This window comes from Oryctolagus cuniculus, chromosome 7 (genome assembly GCF_051225735.1).
Source record: "Oryctolagus cuniculus isolate XC-2025 breed Fujian yellow rabbit chromosome 7, ASM5122573v1, whole genome shotgun sequence".
NCBI classification, from domain to species: domain Eukaryota; kingdom Metazoa; phylum Chordata; class Mammalia; order Lagomorpha; family Leporidae; genus Oryctolagus; species Oryctolagus cuniculus.
Genome location: NC_142873.1, coordinates 115059827 through 115082460, shown reverse-complemented (window position 1 = coordinate 115082460; position 22634 = coordinate 115059827). Strand labels below are relative to the sequence as shown.

Below are 22634 nucleotides of genomic sequence, written 5' to 3'. Positions count from 1 at the left end.
TCCCTGTACTTTGCCACCCAAATTACTATTTAGATCCTTGAGTTCAATTGGTCCTGATTACAAGATGAACACTGCTTGTCCTATGGTGAAAAAAATTAATTTACAGGAATTACAGATTTCTCTGCAGATACTAACAAAATTTAAAGGGTATGCATCTCTTGATCTAGCAACTAACCTTCCAGGAACCCATTCTGAGAAGTGTTAAGAGTGTGGGGAAAAGAGGGATTTAGTCTTTAATAAAATAGGGGGGGGGGGAGGGGACGTGAAGTGCAACTGAGAATCAGTCAGATCCGTTAGGGCAAATCTGTACTGCAGAATGCACCTCCCGCAAAGAAGCCATGGATCTGTACGTCCCCCGAGGGAAGCACAGAAGCTGAAGGTATGTTCCTGCGGCTGTCTTCTACACTTGCAGCTTTTGTCTATGCTAGAAAAAAGGACTGGAAAGTTAAAGATCAGGTAATGAGTTATTACTGATTTTAAAGTGGGAGTTTTACCTTTATACTTCCTATAGTCATAATTTAGTGGATTCACAGTGTGCTGCTTTCATCACTAGCACCTTCCTAGGCCCTACCTGTGACAGAAAGACTTGGACCATCCTCTAAATCTGTCTCACTCCCACCTACACTAAGGGCTCTCCTTTCTGGAACATCTTCCCCCAGCGCATCTAGCCTAGTACTGCCAGGCGACCTCTTCCGAGACGGATCTCACTGCTCATGGCCCAGAGAATTATATCCCATTTGTCTAACCATCTATTCCCCTCAAAGTCTCCCAGGCAGTAATAATTCCAGCTTGACTTGAAGTCTCAGCTGTTCATGTAGGGTTTTACCTGTTTTCCCACTTAGCGAGGTTGCAGGCATTCCAGGTGAAGACGCCATCACAATTCGCTCACCTCTGAGTACCCCACCGTGCTCGACCAGTGCTTGCTGAATTGGTGTGGCAATTTTTTTTTTTTTGCAATTCAATGTATATATTACTAGTAACTTAGAAAGAGATCAAATGATAACTTTATTTTTACCTAAGATAAAATCCCAAAGCTTAAAATAAGATATTTTAGAATATGTCACAAGTAAGTATGGGGCAGGAAGAGTTCAATAATTTTTAAGGTAAACCTTTGATAAATCTACAAACATTGATATTTACAATATTCTTTAATACAGATGTATACAACATGGTATCATATTTAATGTACAAAATAGTTTAAATCATATTTTATTAAAGAACATTCCAAAATTCAAATTGATGAAAACCAGTAGCAACAGTTTTATCAATAATCATGCAATACTTGTATGTCTAGTAAGCTTACAACATATATTTACAAGTAAAATCCACAAATTTAAAGATATATGACTGATCTATTTAAATTAGGCTAGAATCTAAATGCTATTTTTATAATTCATAGGTTGAAGTTAACTGTTTTTTGGTAATCTATGAAACAGGAATACATCAATAAAGACATTTTAACAAACCTCTTAATTCCTAAGAGACTATACTTGGAAACCTCAAAAATAGCATATCAGGCATTCTTCCCCCAAAATTAAACTTCTTATGAATATGCTCATAAATAAAAAGAGACTGTATTTAGTTCCACATAGAGTCCTTGGCATAATCACATCTTCTCCGCGATAATTTAATTTTCTCCTGATTTAGGTAGGGATAACATATTTATACCTTCCCTTATTCCAGGAAGGACTTAAGGTAGTTTAGAAAACAGATTCAGAAAATACCAGAAAACACAATTAGAACTTAGAGGAAAAAAAAAAAGAAAAAAAAAAGAGATGGAGTAAACAGCACTCATAAAACCATTTAAGAAAAAGGCTAAGCTAAAATATATTATATATTCTCCCACAATAATTTTCTGGATATATTACAAAATATATTAATTTGTAAGAAAACTACTAAAGTACTGGTAAACTGGAGATGCAGATCAAATTTCTTTATTGAATTTTACTAATCCTGATGGGCCAGAGGATTCTTAAAAAAATTGTGTGCTTCTCTTTGTACTTGGGTGAAAGAAGTTTTCCTAAATACCATAATGTAAGACAGCAGATGTAGTTTACAGCTATTGGCGAGAGTGTAGGCGAAAAAAATTCAGTTTGCATGCTCTCTGACTGACTTCTATGGAGGCGTCCACAATGGGATGATTGCTGATGACTTGCAGATGGGCGGCTATGATTCAGGCGGTCAGGTCAGAGAGGTGTCATAGGGCTCTTTCTAAGTCAGAGCAGCATTCCAGGACACTCTGGTCCTATCAGTTCCTATGTCATCTTAATAAACCCGAAGAAGATAAACTAAAGAGCAGGAGGCTTGCTCAGGCTGGCACATTGAGATCATGGTGCTCTCTGCGACCCAGAGAGCTGCAAGGCCTCTCACTGAACTGTGTCAGATCTCACCCCACTCCCTAACCAGAGGAATGGGAGCAGGTCTGTTCATCTCTCGTCTGCAGGCCTAGTTTTCAGTGATGGACAGAATGATGCTGTGCCTGTATGAAGAGAGCTAGGAACCAGCGGGAGTGAGGACAAGGGAGAGGGTCTGAGAGAGGTGGGGAGGAAAGAATGGAAGCAGGATGCTCCTCTGAAACTCAGGACCGGAACAAAAGGTCCACCAGACAACTAGCACTACCACCACCTCCTGTGTGTTTCTGAGGATGAAGGTCCCAAGCAACACTCCTGAGTTTCGGTCAGGTCAGGGGAGAATGAAGTGCAAGACTAGATCTGGAAGAGCGGACTGCAGTGCTCCAGCCCAGCGTCTGCGGGCAGCAGTGACTGCTGGCACAGCACCAGCACAGCCTGCTGACCCATTAGGCACAGCACTTCACACCCACAGTGGGTGTCAAGAGACCCATAAGGGGACTGTGGTCGTGGCGTAGCAGGTAAAAGCCGGCATCCCATATGGGCACAGCTGGAATCTCACCTGTTCCACTTCTGATCCAGTTCCCTGCTAATGGCCTGGGAAAAACAGTGGAAAAAGCAGGGAAAAGCTTGGGCCCCTGCACCCATATGAAGACCTGGATGAAGCTCTGGCTCCTGTCTGTGGTCTGAACGAACCCTGGCTGTTGCAGCCATCTGGAGAGGGAACCAGCAGATGGCGGCTTGCTCTCTCTCTGTAGCTCTTTCAAATCAATAAATCAATCTTAAAAAAAGGCCCACAAAAATGCTCTAATTTTGTTCAGCTTCATGAGAGACAAAAATGGAACTTTTTTAAACTGAAAGAAATGTTTTAATCGAAAATAGCAAGAAGGTCATTTTATACATACACAATTAGAAAAGGTAATATTTTGCATGGAAGAAAGGAACCAAGAAGGCAAAGTGCCTGGGCCTGTGAAAATCGCAATGCAGCTCTGAGGAGAGGGTCAAACCAACTGTGGGAAAGGAAACTGACGATTATTTAAAAGAATTAGAAGACAGTGACTCAGGGCTAACATAATGGAGGGAGAAAGAGTTGGATATTACTATCTGTTTCACTGAGTTTTCTCTTTTTGAATGCTACTTTGAAATCAGACTTTTAAAGAAAACTAAATATCAGTGTCAACTTCCATTAGCCAGGCAGGAAGAGAAAAAACGATTAAGCTCTTTATTTTAGTCACTGTGCAGTAATAGAAAGAACAAAACTGGCTGAAGAGACTTGGGTATTTTCAAGCCCTTTCTCCACAGCTGTGTTATTAGAAGTAGGTTTTTCAGAACCTGACTCCTGTGTTACTCCCACTTGGTTCTAGACGTCTCTGTTTCTCCGAAGCCTTGCAACAGCTATGTTGCGTTGCCCAGGCTGGCAGTGCCAGGAAAGTGCACCCCCACTGTTACAAAGCTGTTTTAGGAACATGACAAGAGAAAAAAGGGGCAGGAGGGAAGCAAATAAATAACAAAGTTCAGGGGCCAGCGCTGTGGTGTAGTGGGTAAAGCCGCCGCCTGCAATGTCGGCATACTTTATGGGCACTGGTTCAAGACCTGGCTGCTCCACTTCCAATCCAGCTCTCTGCTATGGCCTGGGAAAGTAGTAAAAGATGGCCCAAGGCCTTGCGCCCCTGCATCCATGTGGGAGAGTCGGAGGAAGCTCCTGGCTTCAGATCAGCGCAGCTCCCACTGCTGTGGCCAACTGGGGAGTGAACCAGCAGGTGGAAGACCTCTCTCTCTACCTCTCCTCTCTCTGTGTAATTCTTTCAAATAAATATTTAAAAAAAAAAAAAGTTCAATGTCCAAAATTATACTGTCAAAAATAAAACAAAAAGGGAAGGATCTAATTAAACTGTGGTTTTCTAGATAGAAGAATTGAGATATTTATACTTATACTTCTCTGCGTTTAAAAATATATAAGACAAAGGTACTCTATAGTCAGAAAAAAATACTCAGTGAACATGATTTTAAAAACTGTGCTCTCAGGGCTGGTGTTGTGGTACAATGGGTAAAGCCACCATTATGGGCGCCGGTTTGAGTCTCAACTGCTCCACTTGTGATCCATCTCCCTGACAATGAGCCCGGGGAAAGAAGCTCCTGGCTCTGGATCCACTCAGCTCTGGCCATTGCGGCCGTTTGGGGGAGTGAATCAGCGGATAGAAGATCTCTCTCTCTCTCTAACTGTTCCTTTCAAATAAATAAATAAATCTTAAAAAAAGAAGAAACTAACAAAAATCACTTTTTAGTGTCTGTTTCCCAATGTACAATAAGTAAGTATGGTCAAAAGAGGAGCACAAGGGAATGAATTATTGCCTCCCACAGAACCACAGACTTTTACACTTGGAAAGGAACAAGTCACAAAATTCAGATCCTTCAATTACAAGTGAGGAGCCTGACATTCAGAAAGGTTGTAAGATTTGACCAAAACCACACAGCAAAGCTAATAATAGAATCAAGACAAGAGTTAAGGTTCCCAGAGTTTTGGTATAAAACTCTTGCACTCCTGGACCTCACAGTAATTACATTATAAGGTACTTTTCATTGTTTATCCTAGCTGCACAGAAAGATAGACAATACCAATGATCTTTTTTTAAAATATTAATTAGGGAACTGAACTACCTTAAATATAAAGTTACAGGGGAGTAGTCCAATAATTACAATGAACCATACAATTTTAAAACTGGAAGGACACTAACAGATAATGTACATCTCAGTTAAATTTGGCCCAGTGAAACTGAACTGTATTTTCCAAAGTCACAAGGTTGACCCAGGTCACTCAAAAAGGGCTCAATGCTTCTTCCAAAACCGCCTTATTCTGCTTTGGCTATTGATTACAACCAAATAAACACAGAACTACAGAATCATATCTGGCTTGAATACAAAGAAATGGTTACAAGTAAGAATGCTTGGAGAAATAGTGTAAATTAAGTTTAATAAAAATGAACAAATCTATTAAATTTCAGTAAGAGGCAGCAATAAATTTTAAATTGTACTTAATTATGGGTCACAATTCTGAGTCTTGTTATCATCTGAAGATGACACAAGATCAGCTGGTGTCTCAGGTTCATGAATCCAAAACAAGATTCTAATGTCTGAAATTCCCTAGCTCAGGGACTAGAAAATGACGACTAGCATCCTATATTTCCTGAGGATCCTGAACTACAAATGGTTTTCAATTTGTAAACAGCTTTCTAAGAATACAAAGAAGAATACCTGATAGAGACTGTTATGTGGCTTGAAAAACAGAAAATTGTTTACAAACTGAACCTCGACATAAAAAAAGTCTGCATACCTCTACTTAAGGTCCAGAAAATATAGGACACTGGGCCAAATACATGCTATGTCCTGGACGCCTTTTTGTTTTGAAAATTAAATCTGATTGATTCAAGCTTTATGGTAATTTGCCTGTTTATCTTGATAAGTGAGAAAAACATTAAGTGTGAGGGCCATGATTATCAGTTCCAGTAAAATGAGGTTTTACCACACACTAATGTATGTGGACATGCAGTTGAAGATAATTATTTTATGTATGTGAAATCCTTTAAAAAAGCTTTAAATAGTTGAGAAAATGGCTTATTTTATAAAATGGAGGAAAACACCTATGATTAAAAACTGGCAATTTGATTCTTTCCTTTGGGTCTCTCTTCTGTTTTTAAGATTTGCTCCACGTGCTTCTCCTGACCCCACACAGCCTGCTGTTTGATTTATTAATCAGTAGTTCTCAACCATGTTAATTTTTTCAGTGATCACTCAAGCATATCTCATTTGCAACTCCAAATAACAAATAAACAAATCTCATCAGAACATACTAGAGGAATGTGGAAGTGTTTCTAATGAGATATGAGATACCAAAATGGAACATAATAAATGACTAGCTCAGGGAAGAAATAAAAAAGCAGAGACATCCACTTCACTCACCAATCAGAACACAACAGTAAAGCAGACCACCTGTATACATTTTCATAGCCTTGTGTTGTATAATACAGGACTGGAACATTGTGGTAGACCTTGGTTTACACAGCACCCTGATAATCACAATATAAAACAAGCCCACATCTCTTCCTTTGTATATGATTTATGTGGCAAAGTATGGATTTTGTGAACTAGAGAATAAATACCAAAACTGTGCCACTTTTACCCAAATTACAATGATTTCAAGGTTAAGTAGGTTCTATCATTATCAAGATTAAAATGTCTTATTTTAAAATAATTACATTAATAGTTCCTTTGTACAGTTCTCTGGAGACACTCCATTTTCTTGCTTGCTTTTATAATTGGCAAGGAACAAGTTTTCTATTTGAGTCAAGAATTCTTCAGCAATGAAGCAATTGGCTACTTTGCTCAGAGTTTTCCTCAGACATTCCAAAAGCTAGTTGAAGAGAAAAGTTTTATATTTAAATACATACCAAGTGTAAGAAGAGGGTTTGCATTACTAAACTTCTTTCTTTTCCAAATCTCACATTTTTTCAAATGAGAAACACTCTCCTTAAGTGTGGCTGAAGATTAACTTGTGTTTAATTGAACAGCTGAAATGCTGGAAACTACTGTCGGGAAACAGTTTAGTTCCTTTATAATCTAGTTCCTTTACAATTTTACATAAGGAGACAAACCTGGGATTATGTAATGCTTTCTACTTTGGACAAATCTTGACTTTTTTTTTTTTTGAAAAGAAAAACTATCTACATTCAAACACAGGACTCTGTCATTTCAAAATTATAGTCTATTTTCTAGGAAATATACATATTAATCATTCAACAGCACACAGAAAGAGGTGCCAAATAGTAAAAAGAAGTTTAATATATGGAAATTTTCTATTCCCAAACAGCTACCCACCCCTCCAAAAAAGATAAATATTGCAACACTACAGGTCTTAACAGATGACAGAAGCAAAGTAGAAATGAAATAAAAGAATTCAAAACTATTATTTTCTACTAGAAAGTTAAATAAAATGACCATTTAAATTGAATTGCTAGATTTATACCATCATTCTTTAAAATAATCAACTGTTAAAGCTAAACAAAAGAAACAAGGTGCTTTGGAATTTAATAAAATGAGAAAAATGTTCTTTACTGTGCAGTAATAATCTGCTAAGAAATTTATCAGTCAACACTGACAAATTCATTCTAAAACAGTATTATTTCTATGTACAAGCTTAAACAACAAAACATATTACTAATTATCTCCTGAAATTAATTTTAGAAAGGAAAAAGCAATAAAGGAAATACACAGAAAATGTATCCACAAAGCATTAGGCATCATGGGAAAACACATGGAGAAGAATAGCTCTGGAATCTGTGAACAATGGAACCAATTAAAATGAAGGCAGCTTACTTTCTGCAAACAAGTCAGGTCAGAATCCCGGCGAAAGATTCTATCCATGGGGACACTGCTGCAGGAAGAAATATGAAAACTGATGAAGCAAATGCTATAAACCAATCAGCTGTGTAACAAACCATCACTGATACCATACATCACAATTTTATATTTAACTTGGGTTTTCTCTGAAACATAATTTAACGGGAAATGCTGCAGCTGTGCAACCACTGCAAAGCCCGGTACATACCTATGGGAGAGCCTGTATTTTTCTATTATCCATCTTGTCTTTTCAAACACTAATCCCCACCGAGGTTCTTCTAACATCTGTTGTACTTCAAATTTGTAAGGTAAACCTAGACAAGCATACAGAAGCACATTTTCATCCACCATTTCTTAAACCTCCAGTCTCCTTTTAATTACTTAAAATCCCCTTCAGTGTCTTTATACTTTGGCAGACCAGCCTGAATAACACCATAAGCATAGTGGGCATTCATTAAATATTTATTACCTGACTGTATCTGGTCTACCAAGCATATTAATGCCAAGTTATTAATAATAATAAAGAAAATTAAAAGTGTCTCTTGCATGACAATTCTTTGCAAGGCACTGTGAGGCAGGATGATCACCTAATTTGCTGCTCAAACTGAAAGATGTTTTAAGAGCAAATAGACACTGCTAATAATTACGCCAGAAGCACAGGCTTAAATTGAGGCTGTCCTAGGTAAACTAGGACATACTGCCATCTTGGTGATCTATTTATTTATTTACTTATTTCATTAAACAGGTTGTTAAACTTACAACAATGCTATAAGGTAGGTAGCATTATTCCTATTTTACAGATGAAAAAACAGATTGAGAGAGTAAACAATGAATTCAGGCTAGCAAAGTATCTGAGCTTAAATCTGAAAGCCCAGAAGGTCTGCCAGACTTTTGAACCTGTACTCATTCCCCCTCCCTACAGTGGCTAATTTAAGAAAGACGAGACAGGGAATAGGATTAACTCTGGGGAAGGAGCAACTGCACTTCAGTCAAAGCTGTCATGCTCAATGCAGAGGAAAGGAGCCCAAAGGGTGGACAGCACATATACAGATGGAAAGGAAAAAACACCAATGGGCCATCTCAGCAATTTCTAACACTTCCGTCAAGACTGTCACGTAAATGCATCTGCAGTGTACTGAAAGAAAAGCTCAACTGATCAATACCGAAGGCCAGAGTCACTGTGGTAACAACACTGATATAATGCTTACCATGTGCCCAGGCTTTAGGTGCTTTATATATTTGAGGTCATTTTAAATGAAGGAGCCACCACTATTGGACCTATTTTTCAGATGAGGACACTGAGTCACACAAATATTAGATAATTCAAATTTGGTCATATATAAGAGGTAGAGGCAGAACCTGAACCCAGGCAGTCTCGCTGGAGAGCTTATATATTTATTTGTTTTGTTGCTGTTCTTTTTTTTTTTTTAACATTTTATTATTTATTTATTTGAGAGGTAGAGTTACAGTGAGAGGGAGTGACACAGAGAGGTCTTCCATCCGTTGGCCGTGACGGCCAGAGCTGGGCCAATCCGAAGCCAGGAGCCAGGAGCTTCTTCCAGGTCTCCCACACAGGTGCAGGGGCCCAAGGACTTGGGCCATCTTCTGCTGCTTTCCCAGGCCATAGCAGAGAGCTGCATCAGAAGAGGAGCAGCTGGGACTAGAACTGGCACCCATATAGGATGCTGGCACTGCAGGTGGAGGATTAACCTACCGCGCCACAGCACTGGCCTCTTATGTGTTTATTTTTTATCACACTGGCTTTCAATTGAGTTTTTGCCATAGTAACCTCTTTTAAGTAAATAAAATCCAGCAAATAAGCTTGTATGAAATACCCAGGGAAAAAATCAGGAATGTATTCCTTCACAATGAAACAAAGCACAGCTTAATTATCATTTGTGCTCTAAACAGACATTTTTTTGAGGTATTCTACAGGAAGGAAGAAGATTCTAAGCCTAATTTTTTTTTTCATTTCTTAATTTTTCCCCCTTATGTTTTATTTATTTATTTATTTATTTGACAGGCAGAGTGGACAGTGAGAGAGAGAGACAGAGAGAAAGGTCTTCCTTTGCCGTTGGTTCACCCTCCAATGGCTGCCGCGGCCAGTGCGATGCGGCCAGTGCACCGCGCTGATCCGAAGGCAGGAGCCAGGTGCTTTTCCTGGTCTCCCATGGGGTGCAGGGCCAAGCACTTGGGCCATCCTCCACTGCACTCCCTGGCCACAGCAGAGAGCTGGCCTGGAAGAGGGGCAACCGGAACAGAATCCGGCACCCCGACCGGGACTAGAACCCAGTGTGCTGGCGCTGCAAGGCGGAAGACTAGCCTACTGAGCCATGGCGCCAGCCTCCCCCTTATTTTTATTTTTCCCCTCTAATATCTTAAGAAGAGTGACATATTATAGTATGTGGGCTATTAAACAAGCCCTTTTAGTGATAATTATTTACTTGACACGGTTTGATTATTTATTAAGCACAGACATCAGCTATAATCGTAATTGCTAAAAACCTATTATTTGCTAAACACTTCATATATGTTACCAACAATCCTTACAACCACAAGCACTGTAAGCAAGGTAATACTTTTTTCTCATTTGATACCAGTAGCAAAGGTAAATGAGAGAGGTTAATTAACCTGCCCAAGGCATAATAACCAATAAATGTCAGAGATGAGATTTGACTCCAGATGAATGAATCCAACTTTCAATGAAAGTAGAAAATAGGGAACTAAAAAGGTAAATAATGCATTTTCAGTCTGTACTGATAAACATACATCTAAAGTACAATTATTCACAGCTCTGCTTGTTATTAATATTTTTCTAAGTTGATAAAATACACTGAAGACTTCTTTTTGGGCAGAATCCTCATTCCTATAATCAGAATAAAATTAATCCAAAGTATATTACCTAATAGTCGTAAGTACAGAAAAGGCTTACCCATTAGATATTTTAAAGATAGGGCCTGATCCAAGCTTGTGGAAAATGATAATTCTTACAGAGGGTTTCCAAGAGGAGCAAAGCAAAGCAAAGGATTTAGGATTAGATCTAATATGCTGGGGCTGGCACTGTGGCACAGCAGGTAAAGCTGCCACCTGCGATGCCAGCATCCCATATGGGCGCCGGTTGAAGTCCCAGCTGCTCCGCTTCCGATCCAGCTCTCTGCTATGGTCTGGGAAAGCAGTAGAAGCTGGCCTAAGTCCTGGGGCCCTGCACTGGTGTGGGAGACCTGGAAGAAGCTCCTGGTTCCTGGCTTCAGATAGGCCCAGCTCTGGCCACTGCAGCCATTTGGGGAGTGAATTAGCAGATGGAAGTTCTCATCTCTCTCGCTCTGTCACTCTGCCTTTCAAATAATAAAAATAAATCAATAAAAAAAGATACAGGTGACCATGAAGGCAGGAAAAAATTGGTACAGATGCTCATATTGGAGTGCAGGTTCGAGTCCCAGCTGCTCTGCTTCCAATCCAGTTCCTTGCTAATGAGCCTGGGAAAGCAGTGGAATACAGCTCAAGTACTTGGGCCTTTATCATCTACATGGGAGACCCGGATGGATTTCTTGGCTTCTGGCTTTGGCCTGGCTCACCCCCAGCCACTATAGCCATTTGAGGAGTAAACAAGCATATTCTGCCCTCCGTACTCTACCTTTCAAATAAATAAAATAAATCTTAAAAAAATAAAGAAAAATTATTAAGCATTCATTTAGAACCTACTTTATGCCAGGCCATGTGTTAGAAACAAGATAAAAAAATGAGTACCATTTAGTATCTACTGTCCAAGAACTCATGATTTAACAGGAGGAATTCAATATGGCATTTGCAGAGGCAGTGTCTAGAGGAGACCTGAACTAGAGCAGTGATATTAAAGATAGAGTAGAAAAAAGCAAACATACTAGAGCAGACAAATGTTTTCTTCTTCTTTTTTTTTTTTTTTTTTTTTTTTTTTTTTTTTTTTTTTTTTTTGACAGGCAGAGTGGACAGTGAGAGAGAGAGACAGAGAGAAAGGTCTTCCTTTGCCGTTGGTTCACCCTCCAATGGCCGCCGCTGCAGCCGGCGCACCGCGCTGATCCGATGGCAGGAGCCAGGAGCCAGGTGCTTTTCCTGGGCTCCCATGGGGTGCAGGGCCCAAGCACCTGGGCCATCCTCCACTGCACTCCCTGGCCATAGCAGAGAGCTGGCCTGGAAGAGGGGCAACCGGGACAGAATCCGGCGCCCCGACCGGGACTAGAACCCGGTGTGCCGGCGCCGCAAGGTGGAGGATTAGCCTATTGAGCCACGGCGCCGGCCTAGACAAATGTTTTCTTTCATTCATTTTCCTTTCCATCCACACTCCCTTCCTTTTCCTATCTATTACACTCATCCCTATCCACCTAGTGTTAACTGGAGCACAGGAGGACTCAACCCCAGAGGAATCAAGTCATGTGTTAGGTTATGTGAACCAAACTCTTTCTTGAGACGGAATAAGAACAAAGAGGTATAAAACTGGAGTTAATCATTGTTAAGTTTAAAGTGAGAGGTGACAAAGGGCGAGCAGCCACTTTTTTTCTTTTTCATATGCATGCTACAGCAGAGAAGGCCAGGCAGCATTCACAGAAAAATTTTCATGAGCATACAGGTTTTTGTCTGTTTTGTTTACTGCAGTGTCTTCAATACCTGCTTGGCACTAACTTTTCTTCACATTTTAATCCTTTTGCTGGTGGCCAATGGGAACTTAAATATACTGACACATTTTGAAAGCTAAGAGGCAGCTGCATGAGGTGACACACAGTGAATCCCTAGAGGATGGATATACTTTTGCATCAAACAATCCTAAACTTGTAAATTCTTCACCTTGTAAATTCAAAGAAATGAAGGGGATGAAGTGGATCTTATTAAAAACTTACGGTAAGAGCCATCTTGGCTCATTTCCTCACTTATAACAAGGCAGGTAATCTGAGAATATGGTAAAGGATTGTTTCGATTATAGGGACTAACAATCATTCCAATGAACTTTGCACCTCCTCTGGAGAAGTAAGTCTGCAATTATAAGAAAAGTATAATGAGTCCAAAAACATAGACTTTATCTATATAAACTTTTGAAACATCTAATAGGGAAAAATAAGAACAAAAAGTTACACTAAAAACTTCAAATCTAAGCAACAACTAAATGAAATGCCTTACACTCATACATTCATTTCACACTGTAAAATTTTCAGGCCAGAATGTCTCCAAGCCAATCTGAAATGACCCTTAAAATGAAAAGCACATGGCCTACAAAATCTACAATTGCCATGAATATATTTAATAGTTATATTAACTATCTCTCAGTTATAATACTTACTAATACAGTAACAATTTACAAATAGCTGCTTACAGCAAAAACATTCACATACCAAATTGCAGGTAAACCAAAACTCTGTTTTTCTCAGTAAAGCAAATTATGTTTACAATTAGTTTCAATTATTTATACCCACCCCTGCCCTAGCTGCTCATCACTTTTTAAAGACTCTAGAATATTTATCACTGTTACTTTTATGGCTTGTCTGTGCTGGACAAAACAGCTGACTTTCCAATGTTTACATAAACATACACCACTCTTACACCAGAAAAAACTGCAAGTTATTTCAAAATCCCAGATGTAAGAAATATTAGAAATGCAGTGCTAAAAACATTAACTTATTTAATAAAAAGCAACGGGAGGGGGGATGTGCAATCATAGCATATATACATTTCTTTTTTCTTTTTCTTTTTTTTTTTTGACAGGCAGAGTGGACAGTGAGAGAGAGAGACAGAGAGAAAGGTCTTTCTTTGCCGTTGGTTCACCCTCCAATGGCCGCTGCGGCCGCCGGCCGGCGCACCGCGCTGATCCGAAGGCAGGAGCCAGGTACTTCTCCTGGTCTCCCATGGGGTGCAGGGCCCAAGCACTTGGGCCATCCTCCATTGCACTCCCTGGCCACAGCAGAGAGCTGGCCTGGAAAAGGGGCAACCGGGACAGAATCGGCACCCCAACCGGGACTAGAACCCGGTGTGCCAGCGCCGCAAGGCGGAGGATTAGCCTGGTGAGCCGCGGTGCCAGCCAACATATATACATTTCTATAAACATACCTGGTATTTGGCTTGCGTGTCAATATCTCGTAAGGAAGGATTAGGATCAAACGCAGGATGTGAATGATACCATCCAATCACACTGTAGCCTCTAACAGCCAATGCTTCTGAGGCCTGTGTTTGTGATACAGGATCCATTTCACATTGTAGTCCTGTACTCAGACTGTTACATGGTTCTGCTGCACAGACCTGTAAAGGATTGATCTTCATGTGATTATACTGAAATTCTGTGAATCCTATTACTTGCAACTGAGTTCTACTCCAAAAGTGTGACTGTATGCTAGAAACACGGCATGTATTTTTCTATTAACAGAAGGTCATAATACTGGTTAGTTTTCCAGGTCAGACATAGGCAATTCTTTCAATGACTCCAATTATTTATGACAATTTCAATAGAATGATGTGTATTTTCAACTACAAGTATTAACAGGTATTTCTGGCTTCTTGGGAGCTGAGCTTTTTACTGATGAAGGTAACAAGAAGTCAGGGTCAGGGCTGTATGTTGTATAGTAGGTTAAGCCATAGCCTGTGATGCCAGCATCCCATATGATCCCATTGAATCCTGGCTGTTCCACTTCTGACCCAGTTCCCTGCTAAAGCACCTGGGAAAGCAGCGGGAGATGACCCAAGTGCTTGTGTCCCTGCCACCCATGTGGGAGACCTGGATGGAGTCCCAGACTCCTGGCTTCAGTGTGGCCCATCCCAAGCTATTGCAGCCATCTGAGGAGTGAACTAGTGGATGGAAGATCTCTCTTTCTGTCTCTCTCTCTCAAATAAATGAATGTTTTCTTTTCTTTTTTTTTTTTTTAAAGAAATCAAAGTCAGGCAATGTTCTTGCTCCACAGTTAAAAGAAGGGGGGGGGGGTCAGTATATGGAATGTTAAGTCACTTTTGGGAATACACAATTTTCCACATTTGCATACTCTCATATATACTTATATTATAGGTAGAGTCTGTATTATAGTCAGTGAATTGTATTAAGATATTTGGTGCAGGGGTAGGTGCTGTGGCATAGAAGAATAAGTCTCTGCTTGCAGCACCAGCATCCCATACAGGTGCTGCGTCAAGTCCCAGCTGCTCCTCTTCTGATCCAGCTCCCTGCTAATGCACCCGGGAAAGCAGCAGAAGATGATCCAAGTCCTTGGGCCCCAGTACCCACATGTGAGACCCAGAAGTGCCTGGCTCCTGGCTTCAGCCTGGCCCAGCCCCGGTCATTGTGGCCACCTGGTGTGTGAACCAATGGATGGAAGATCTCTTTCCTTTCTCTGTATCTCTGCCTTTCAAATAAATAATCGTTTTTTAAAGATATTTGTTACAGTAGCAGCATTCTTGTTTTTTTAAAAAAGAACTTACTTCAACTATCTTATCACCTTCTGAGTATCTTCCGCCCAATAGGCCAATTACTTCTGCCATGGAAACATGAGCATGCTAAAAGAAACACAAGACAGACTCAGCCCAAATGCACAAATCCACCTGAGAAAAATCAGAATGCAAGCACTACCAGAAGACAGTCACTTATAAGTATAGTAATTATGCTATTCTAAAATGAAGCAGCACAGCATGGGAACCAGATGCCAGCCTCAGTGCACACATACCTAGATTTCAACTCTATCTTTACTATCAGCTGAGAGGCTTTGACCCAAACACTCCAAGACAACACTTTCTCACTTAGAAAATGAAGACATAGGGGCTGGCGCTGTGACAAAGTCCCCGCATCCCATATGGGCACTGGTTCAAGTTTCAGCTGCTCCACTTCCAATCCAGCTCCCTGCTAATGTGCCTGAGAAAGCAGTAGAGGATTGCCCAAGTCTTTGGGCCCCTGCACTCACATGGGAGAAGAAGCTCCTGGCTTCGTATTGGCTCAGCCCCAGCCATTGCAGCCACTCGGGTATTGAACCAGCGGATGGAAGACCTCTCTTGCTCTCTGTCTCTACCTCTCTCTGAGACTCTTTTAAATAAATAAATAAATAATCTTAAAAAAAAAAAAAAAAAGAAAAAGTAAATGAAGATACCATTTGATCTCCCTAGTCAAGAGAAATATTATAAGTATACACAAAGTAAAAATCACTCTGGGACCTTGTACAGAAAAATACAACAAACACAACTGTTGGAGGTGTTGGCACTTGGGTGCAAACAAGGAACCTCCAGATTATAGGAGTTTTGTTTGTTTCAGTGATCTAAAAGGCAGCAGACAGAGGATATTAGGAAATGAAAACTGGATTAATTATGGTAAACAGTCTGCAAGAACTCACATTAATTTATTTTCTCTAAAAATGGGAACATGCAATTGTTTGGCTTTTTTTCCAAAAAAAAAAGACTTATTTTTAGATTCCTTATAAAAGAGGACAATTAAGATCCAAAATACCCGTCTTCCATACTCTCTAATGCCTGCAATAAAAATACACAAGAACAGAAATCAGAATAACTACGTAAATACAATAGATTATCCTTACCAAATCCATTATTAAAAGAGCTTCTGAAGCCACTTTCACCTGAAATGGCTCCTGAAAAAAAAAAAAACATGGGGACACATAGTTTTTTTTTCTTCCCCAGTTGAAACATCCATCCCTTTTTCCTTAACTGGCCCTCTAATTAGATTAATTAATTTCCTTAATTAGCCATTACCAATAATCAAAGCTCATTGATTTTAAAAATCATAGACTTTTGGGGCCGGCACTGTGATGCAGCAAGGTTAACGCTCTGGCCTGAAGCACTGGCATCCCGTATGGGTGCCGGTTCTAGTCCCAGCTGCTCCTCTTCCGATCCAGCTCTCTGCTATGGCCTTGGGGGATAGCAGTGGAAGATGGCCCAAGTCCTTGGGCCCCTGCACCCACATGGGAGACCCAGAAGAAGCTCCTGGTTTCTGGCTTCAGATTGGTGCAGCTCCGGCCGTTGCGGCTATCTGGGGAGTGAACCAGCAGGTGGAAGACCTCTCTCTGTCTCTACCTCTCTCTGTAACTCGACTTTCAAATAAACAAAATAAATCTTTAAAGACAAATCATAGACTTATTAAAAAATTACTATTCAAAAATCCAGCAGGGAGAAATTTCCTCTCATTTTCACCTATTAACACACATCTGACCCTTCATATCCCTTGCCTTGCCCAATGTTTTCATGTATACATGCCTCACAGAGAAAAAGAATAAATATTTCCTGTCTGATGGAGATTATTATTTACGATCAATCATTGATGCATAAATAGTACCTGTTTTTCTTCACTGAAAAAATTACAAGGTATCAGTTGGAAAGGATCAAATGAGCTAAAAAACAAAGAATTAATTTTTAATATAAATGAACAAGATTACAAAAATAACATTTACACACAAATTTGAAAATATAAACCAGTAATCTAAATGAAATTTTACCTGAATGAGAAAAATGTGAAAGTAGGAAAATTTCTCAGGATATTCCCTATAATGCTTTATAAAGCAGCACTGTTCTTTTCAATTCACAAAAAAGGAGAGAAATATGGGGAGAGAATAATTCTGTTGTCTTAATTTCCTTTCACATCAAAAAGAACCCTACAAATGGTCAGACGTGTGTCCTACACTGATAACAGATTCAAAAAATTCAATGAAATGTACCTAACTCTGACATGAGACCTGAAAGAAAATTCAAGAAGGATGGGAGTTCCTCAATAATGCTCCTGTCAATATAATAGTGTTCCCATCACAGAGAAGGGATTCAATAAATGTTTTCTGAATAAACAAATCACAAAGAGTTCTACTGAAGAAATTAATCCACACAGAAAATTCTATTAACTCTTATTTTAAAGTGAAAAAGTAAGGAGATAAAAAAGGAGGAATGTAGGCAAGACTAGATACAAAACATGTAAATATGAGAAAAATTATAGAAAGGCTTTGACTAGTAAAGAATCGAGGTTGAAGAAAAATATTAAGAGCAAGTAAAAGATTTTGTAGGCTATGCTCAGAAAAACAAATAAGAATACAATCATGCTATTAATAAAATTGGAAGAGAATAGGACATTTCTACTAAAGAGACTTAAGTCAGTTTTCTCATCTGTAAAACAGGAATAGTAATATTAACTACTCCATAGGTTGTTATAAAGATTAAATGAGCTAATATATGTGAAGTGCTTAAAATTCAGCTAACAGTGTCAGCTATTTTAATTACTATTTATAAATGAGGACCCAAACCTTGCCCAAGGACAAATACTTGTAAGAAAATAACCTAATGGGTTTCCTAGGTGTCTTGCTTTAAAAGAGATACTGACAAAACTAAAGTTTACTTGATGTGGCACTTGTAGGAAGTGAGAGATCTAGAAAACTAAGAGCTTTAACTTATTTGGTAACCCTTAATTTTATAAGTAAGATGTTTGAGCTTATTATATATACCTTGAAAAACAACAAACTCCACAACCAATCATTTCATGAGGTCACCTGTCCCAGTGTCTAGAGTTGTTATGTCTGGCATAAACAAAGCCCCTATCAACCATGTTTAATTCTATGTTTACTGAACCTGAACAAATTAAACATTTTTGCTTAAGGTCTCCCAAATTGATAATCAATGCAATAAAAAAAATTACAAAAAGTTTAGCAGTATTTTTAGAAAAATTAATGTGAACAGTATAATGCATCCATTAGATATCTTTTCCACACATTTTTTCACCATTTATAATTTTTTTAAAATCACACTTATAACACATCACTATACCTTTTTGTTGCTCTTGACACTTTTGAAGATTTAACAGGTTTGCATTTTTCCTCTTCTCTTCTTTTTGCCAATTCCTCAGCAGAGAGATGCTAAAACAAAACAAGTTGATCAAAGAATCCATTAACTACCAAGAAGCAGAATCAATAAAAACAATCCTTTAAAACCAAGCTGAAGAGCATGTGAGAATAGGACAGATTAAACTGATAAAGATGTGCTCCTTCTTGCTACTAACAAATAGAAATGCTGGATAATATTTTTAAAAAAATTGTTTTGGGGCTGGTATTGTGGTATACTGTGTAAGGCTGCCACCCACGATGCCAGTGTTCCATATGGGCTCCAGTTTGAGTCCCAGCTGCTCAAATTCCAATCCAGCTACCTGCTAATGGCCTGGGAAAGCAGCAGAGGATGGCCCAAGTGTTGGGCCCCACCACCCATGTGAGAGACCTGGAAGAAGCCCCTGAGTCCTGGTTTTGGCCTGGCCCAGCCCTGGCCATTGAGGCTGTCTGGGGAGTGAATCAGCGGATGGAAGATATCTCTGTCTCTCCCTCTCTCTGTAACTCAGATTTTTAAATAAAGAAATAAATCCTTAGGAAAAGAAGCTTTAAAATTACAGAGCCATATCAAACTTACAGCTAGAATGCTATGGCCAGAAGTGGCCAAGTGGGTTAAGTTACCACTTAGGATGCCAGCATCCCATATCAGAGTGCAGATATATGTCTTGGCTGCTCTGCTTCCCATTCAGCTCCCCACTAACGTGCCTGGGAAGGCAGTGGAAGACACCCATTTGGGAAATCCATTCAGAGTTCCTGGCTTCTGGTTTGGCCTGGCCTAGTCCTGGCTGTTGTGGCCATGTAGGGAATGAACCAGTGGATGGAAGATGTCTCTGTCACTTTGCCTTTCAAATAAATAAACATTAAAATAAACAAACAAAAAATTAGAATACTTGGCTCTGTTATTTACTACCTGGGCAACTCGAGCAAGTGCTAAAGCTTCTGTGCTTCAATTTCTTCAACTTTAAAAATAGAAACAGTAACAGTAACAATGTCATGGTGTTACTGTAAAGATTAAATGAGTTAGTGTTTATAAAATACTGGCAACAGTATCTGACACATAGTAAGCCCTATATAAATATTTATAAAAGACATCTACCCATTCCACTCCTACTACCAACCTTACACTCTAGCCACACGAGCTATGCAGCTTTTCCAGAATATAGCTAATACTTCCCCATGACCGCAGCTTTGCTGATGCAACTCCTTTAGCCTGAAATGCTTTCATCTCTTTTTCAAGACTCTTACGCAATTCTTCAGCTCAAATATCACATCTGTGAAGCCTCTGATCACACATTTAGGTGGACCTTCTAATTGTAGGGACCATCTTAAAGAGAGGGAGAAATAGAGAGACAGCTACCATATGCTGGTTTGCTCTCCAGTCACAACAGCTGGGGCTGGGACAGGTCAAAGCCAGGAGCCAGGTGGAAGGGGCCCAAGCACTTGGACCATAATCCATTGCCTTTACAGCCACATTAGCAGGAGGCTGAATCAGAATCAGAGCAGCCAAGACTGGAACCAGCACCTTCATATGGAATACAGTGTTGCAAGCTGGGTTCTAACCTGCTGTGCCACAATACTGACCCCTCTAATTTATTTCTTACAACAACCCTTTGAGGGTATCATCACATTTCATAAATTTAAAAAAAGCCATGAGACCCAGGGAGGTTAAGTACTGCACACATTCACACAGCTTCTCTATTCTGCTATAGTGGTTGTATATAAAAATAACAGAATGCACATACATGCTCATTGCCTATGTTTCCTTTTAGGACATTAGTTTTTATTGGTAGAAAGAACACTTCAATTTTAATTCAATTTATGCCCAATACTTAGAATAATACTTAACTGGCATATCAGAAAATTATTCAATAAATGAAATAAACTGGGCATATCAACTTCTTGGCTCCTGGCATGTGTGTGTGTGTGTGTTTTAAGATTTATTTATTGGGGCTGGCACTGTGGCATAGAAAGTTAAGCCTCTACCTGCAGTGCTGGCATCCCATATGGACACTGGTTCAAGTCCCACCTACTCTACTTCCAATCCAGCTCCCTCCTAATGCACCTAGGATAGCAGTGGAAGATGGCCCAAGTGCTTGGGCCCTTGCACCCACATGGGAGACCCAGATGAAGCTCCTGGCTCCTGGCTTCAGCTTGGTCTAACCCCAGCCCTTGTGGCCATTTGGGGGCATAAATCAGTGGATGGGAGGACCTCTCTCTGTAACTTTTTTTTTTTTTTTTTGACAGGTAGAGTTACAGTGAGAGAGAGACAGAGAGAAAGGTCTTCTTTCCGTTGGTTCACCCCCCAAATTTTGGTCGCCACGGCCAACGCTGTGCTGATCCGAAGCCAGGAGCCAGGTGCTTCCTCCTGGTCTCCCATGTGGCTGCAGGGGCCCAAGCACTTGGGCCATCCTCCACTGCCCTCCCGGGCCATAGCGGAGAGCTGGACTGGAAGAGGAGCAGCTGGGACTAGAACCCAGCGCCCATATGGGATGCTGGCGCTGCAGGCAGAGGATTAACCAAGTGAGCCACGGTGCCGGCCCCTCTCTGTAACTGATTCAAATAAGTAACATAAGTCTTTAAAAAATTAGAAAATAAATTTATTTGAAAAGCAGAGTGACAGAGACAGACAGAGAGGTCTTTCATCTGCTGGTTCACTCCCCAGATGGCCATGACAGCCAGGTCTGGGCCAGGCAGACCCAGGAACCAGTTACTCTACCCTGGTCTCCCATATGGGTGGCAAGGGCCCAAGTATTTGGGCTATCGTCCAATGCCTTCCCAGGTGCATTAACAAGAAATTGGAGCAGAAGTGGAGTAGCCAGGACTTAACTGGCACTCTGATATGGGATGCCCACATCCCAAACAGCAGCTTAACCCTCTGTAACGTAATGCAGGGACCCCAGCAGACATTCTTGAGACAGAGACCTGAATTGAGTTCCTGGTTCCCAGCCTCCAGCCCTCAGCTATTGCAGACATCTGGGGAGTGAACCAGTAAATAGCACTCTGTCCCTCAAAATAAATAAATAAATAAATAAAACAGAAAATCAAAGTTTTGAAAACTAGTCAAACCACTAGTTAACCGTACCATCAATGCCTTTAAAAAAATTATTTGAAAGGTAGAGTTACAGAGAGGCAAAGGCAGAGAGAGAGAGAGAGAGAGAGAGAGGTCTTTCATCCACTGGTCACTCCCCAGATGGGTACAACGGCCAGAGCTACACTGATTCCAAGCCAGGAGCTTCTTCTGGGTCTCCCACACAGGCGCAGGGGCCCAAGGACTTGGGCCATCTTCTACTGCTTTCTCAGGCCACAGCAGAGAGCTGGATTGGAAGTGAAGCAGCCAGGACTCGAACCAGTACCAATATGGGATGCTAGCGCTGCTGACTGGGGTTTTAATCTGCTGCACCAAAGTGCCAGCCCCAATGCCTTCTAATTTGTCGTTTATTGGTCACTTCTAGACAAGCAAATTAACAAGGAAATGAAGACACAGGCAAATATGTGGAGCACCAGATACATGTAATGACAAAAGTTTTCTTGGATGAGTCATGTGAAAAGTCAGTTACCTCAAATGTCTGTCCTTCTAAGTCCTTTGCATCACACCAGTTTCCCCATGGGTCTCGGACCCTACGCCTTCTTGTGCGCTGTAATAAGCAAAAGGGAATGAGATCAACTTGGAAAAACCACAGCACATTAGCATATAAAATAAAAATGATAATCACCTCAAAATCAATTAATTTAGCCATTTAAATATGGTCATCTCTGCTTAGCAATGCCTGAATAAATTTTATTGATGCTCAATAATCAGCACTCTGTTTGCCACCACAGATGGCAAACTAAGGAAAGGAACAACAGTGGACAGGGTGTAAGCTGGGTGGTATCAGCTGGAGGCCATTAAAAAAAATCAGTGATGATTTTCTGTATTTTACTTGTATTTCATGTCATTAAATTTTCATTTCTTTTCACACTTAGGAGCTAAAAAAAAAAAAACTAGGAATAAAAATATTTTAAAACCAGAAAGAACCAGTCTTACGAAAATAACTTCTTTTTCAATCACCTGTGGTAGAAAAACTACAAGGACACAAAGCAAAGGGCAGGGGAC

The 22634-nt window shown here is 40.2% G+C and overlaps 1 protein-coding gene across 10 annotated transcripts in view; it reads right to left on the bottom strand.

The window, feature by feature from the left end:
- Positions 1 to 981: 981 nt before the first annotated feature.
- The window catches only part of MYSM1 (Myb like, SWIRM and MPN domains 1), a 49896-nt gene continuing 28243 nt past the window's right edge, over positions 982 to 22634 (bottom strand). For all 10 annotated transcript variants that reach the window (XR_016237338.1, XM_089337339.1, XM_051857716.3 and 7 more), the window contains 10 exons: positions 22099 to 22176; positions 18489 to 18577; positions 17020 to 17074; positions 16268 to 16318; positions 15168 to 15242; positions 13815 to 14003; positions 12614 to 12746; positions 7951 to 8056; positions 7719 to 7776; positions 982 to 6756 (listed from right to left, as the gene is read on the bottom strand). Coding sequence is in view for 9 of the 10 variants with exons in the window: in XM_089337339.1 (XP_089193465.1) it covers positions 6598 to 6756; positions 7719 to 7776; positions 7951 to 8056; positions 12614 to 12746; positions 13815 to 14003; positions 15168 to 15242; positions 16268 to 16318; positions 17020 to 17074; positions 18489 to 18577; positions 22099 to 22176 (993 nt within the window). In the remaining variant the exon portion in view is untranslated. The remainder of the gene's footprint in view (positions 6757 to 7718; positions 7777 to 7950; positions 8057 to 12613; positions 12747 to 13814; positions 14004 to 15167; positions 15243 to 16267; positions 16319 to 17019; positions 17075 to 18488; positions 18578 to 22098; positions 22177 to 22634) is intronic.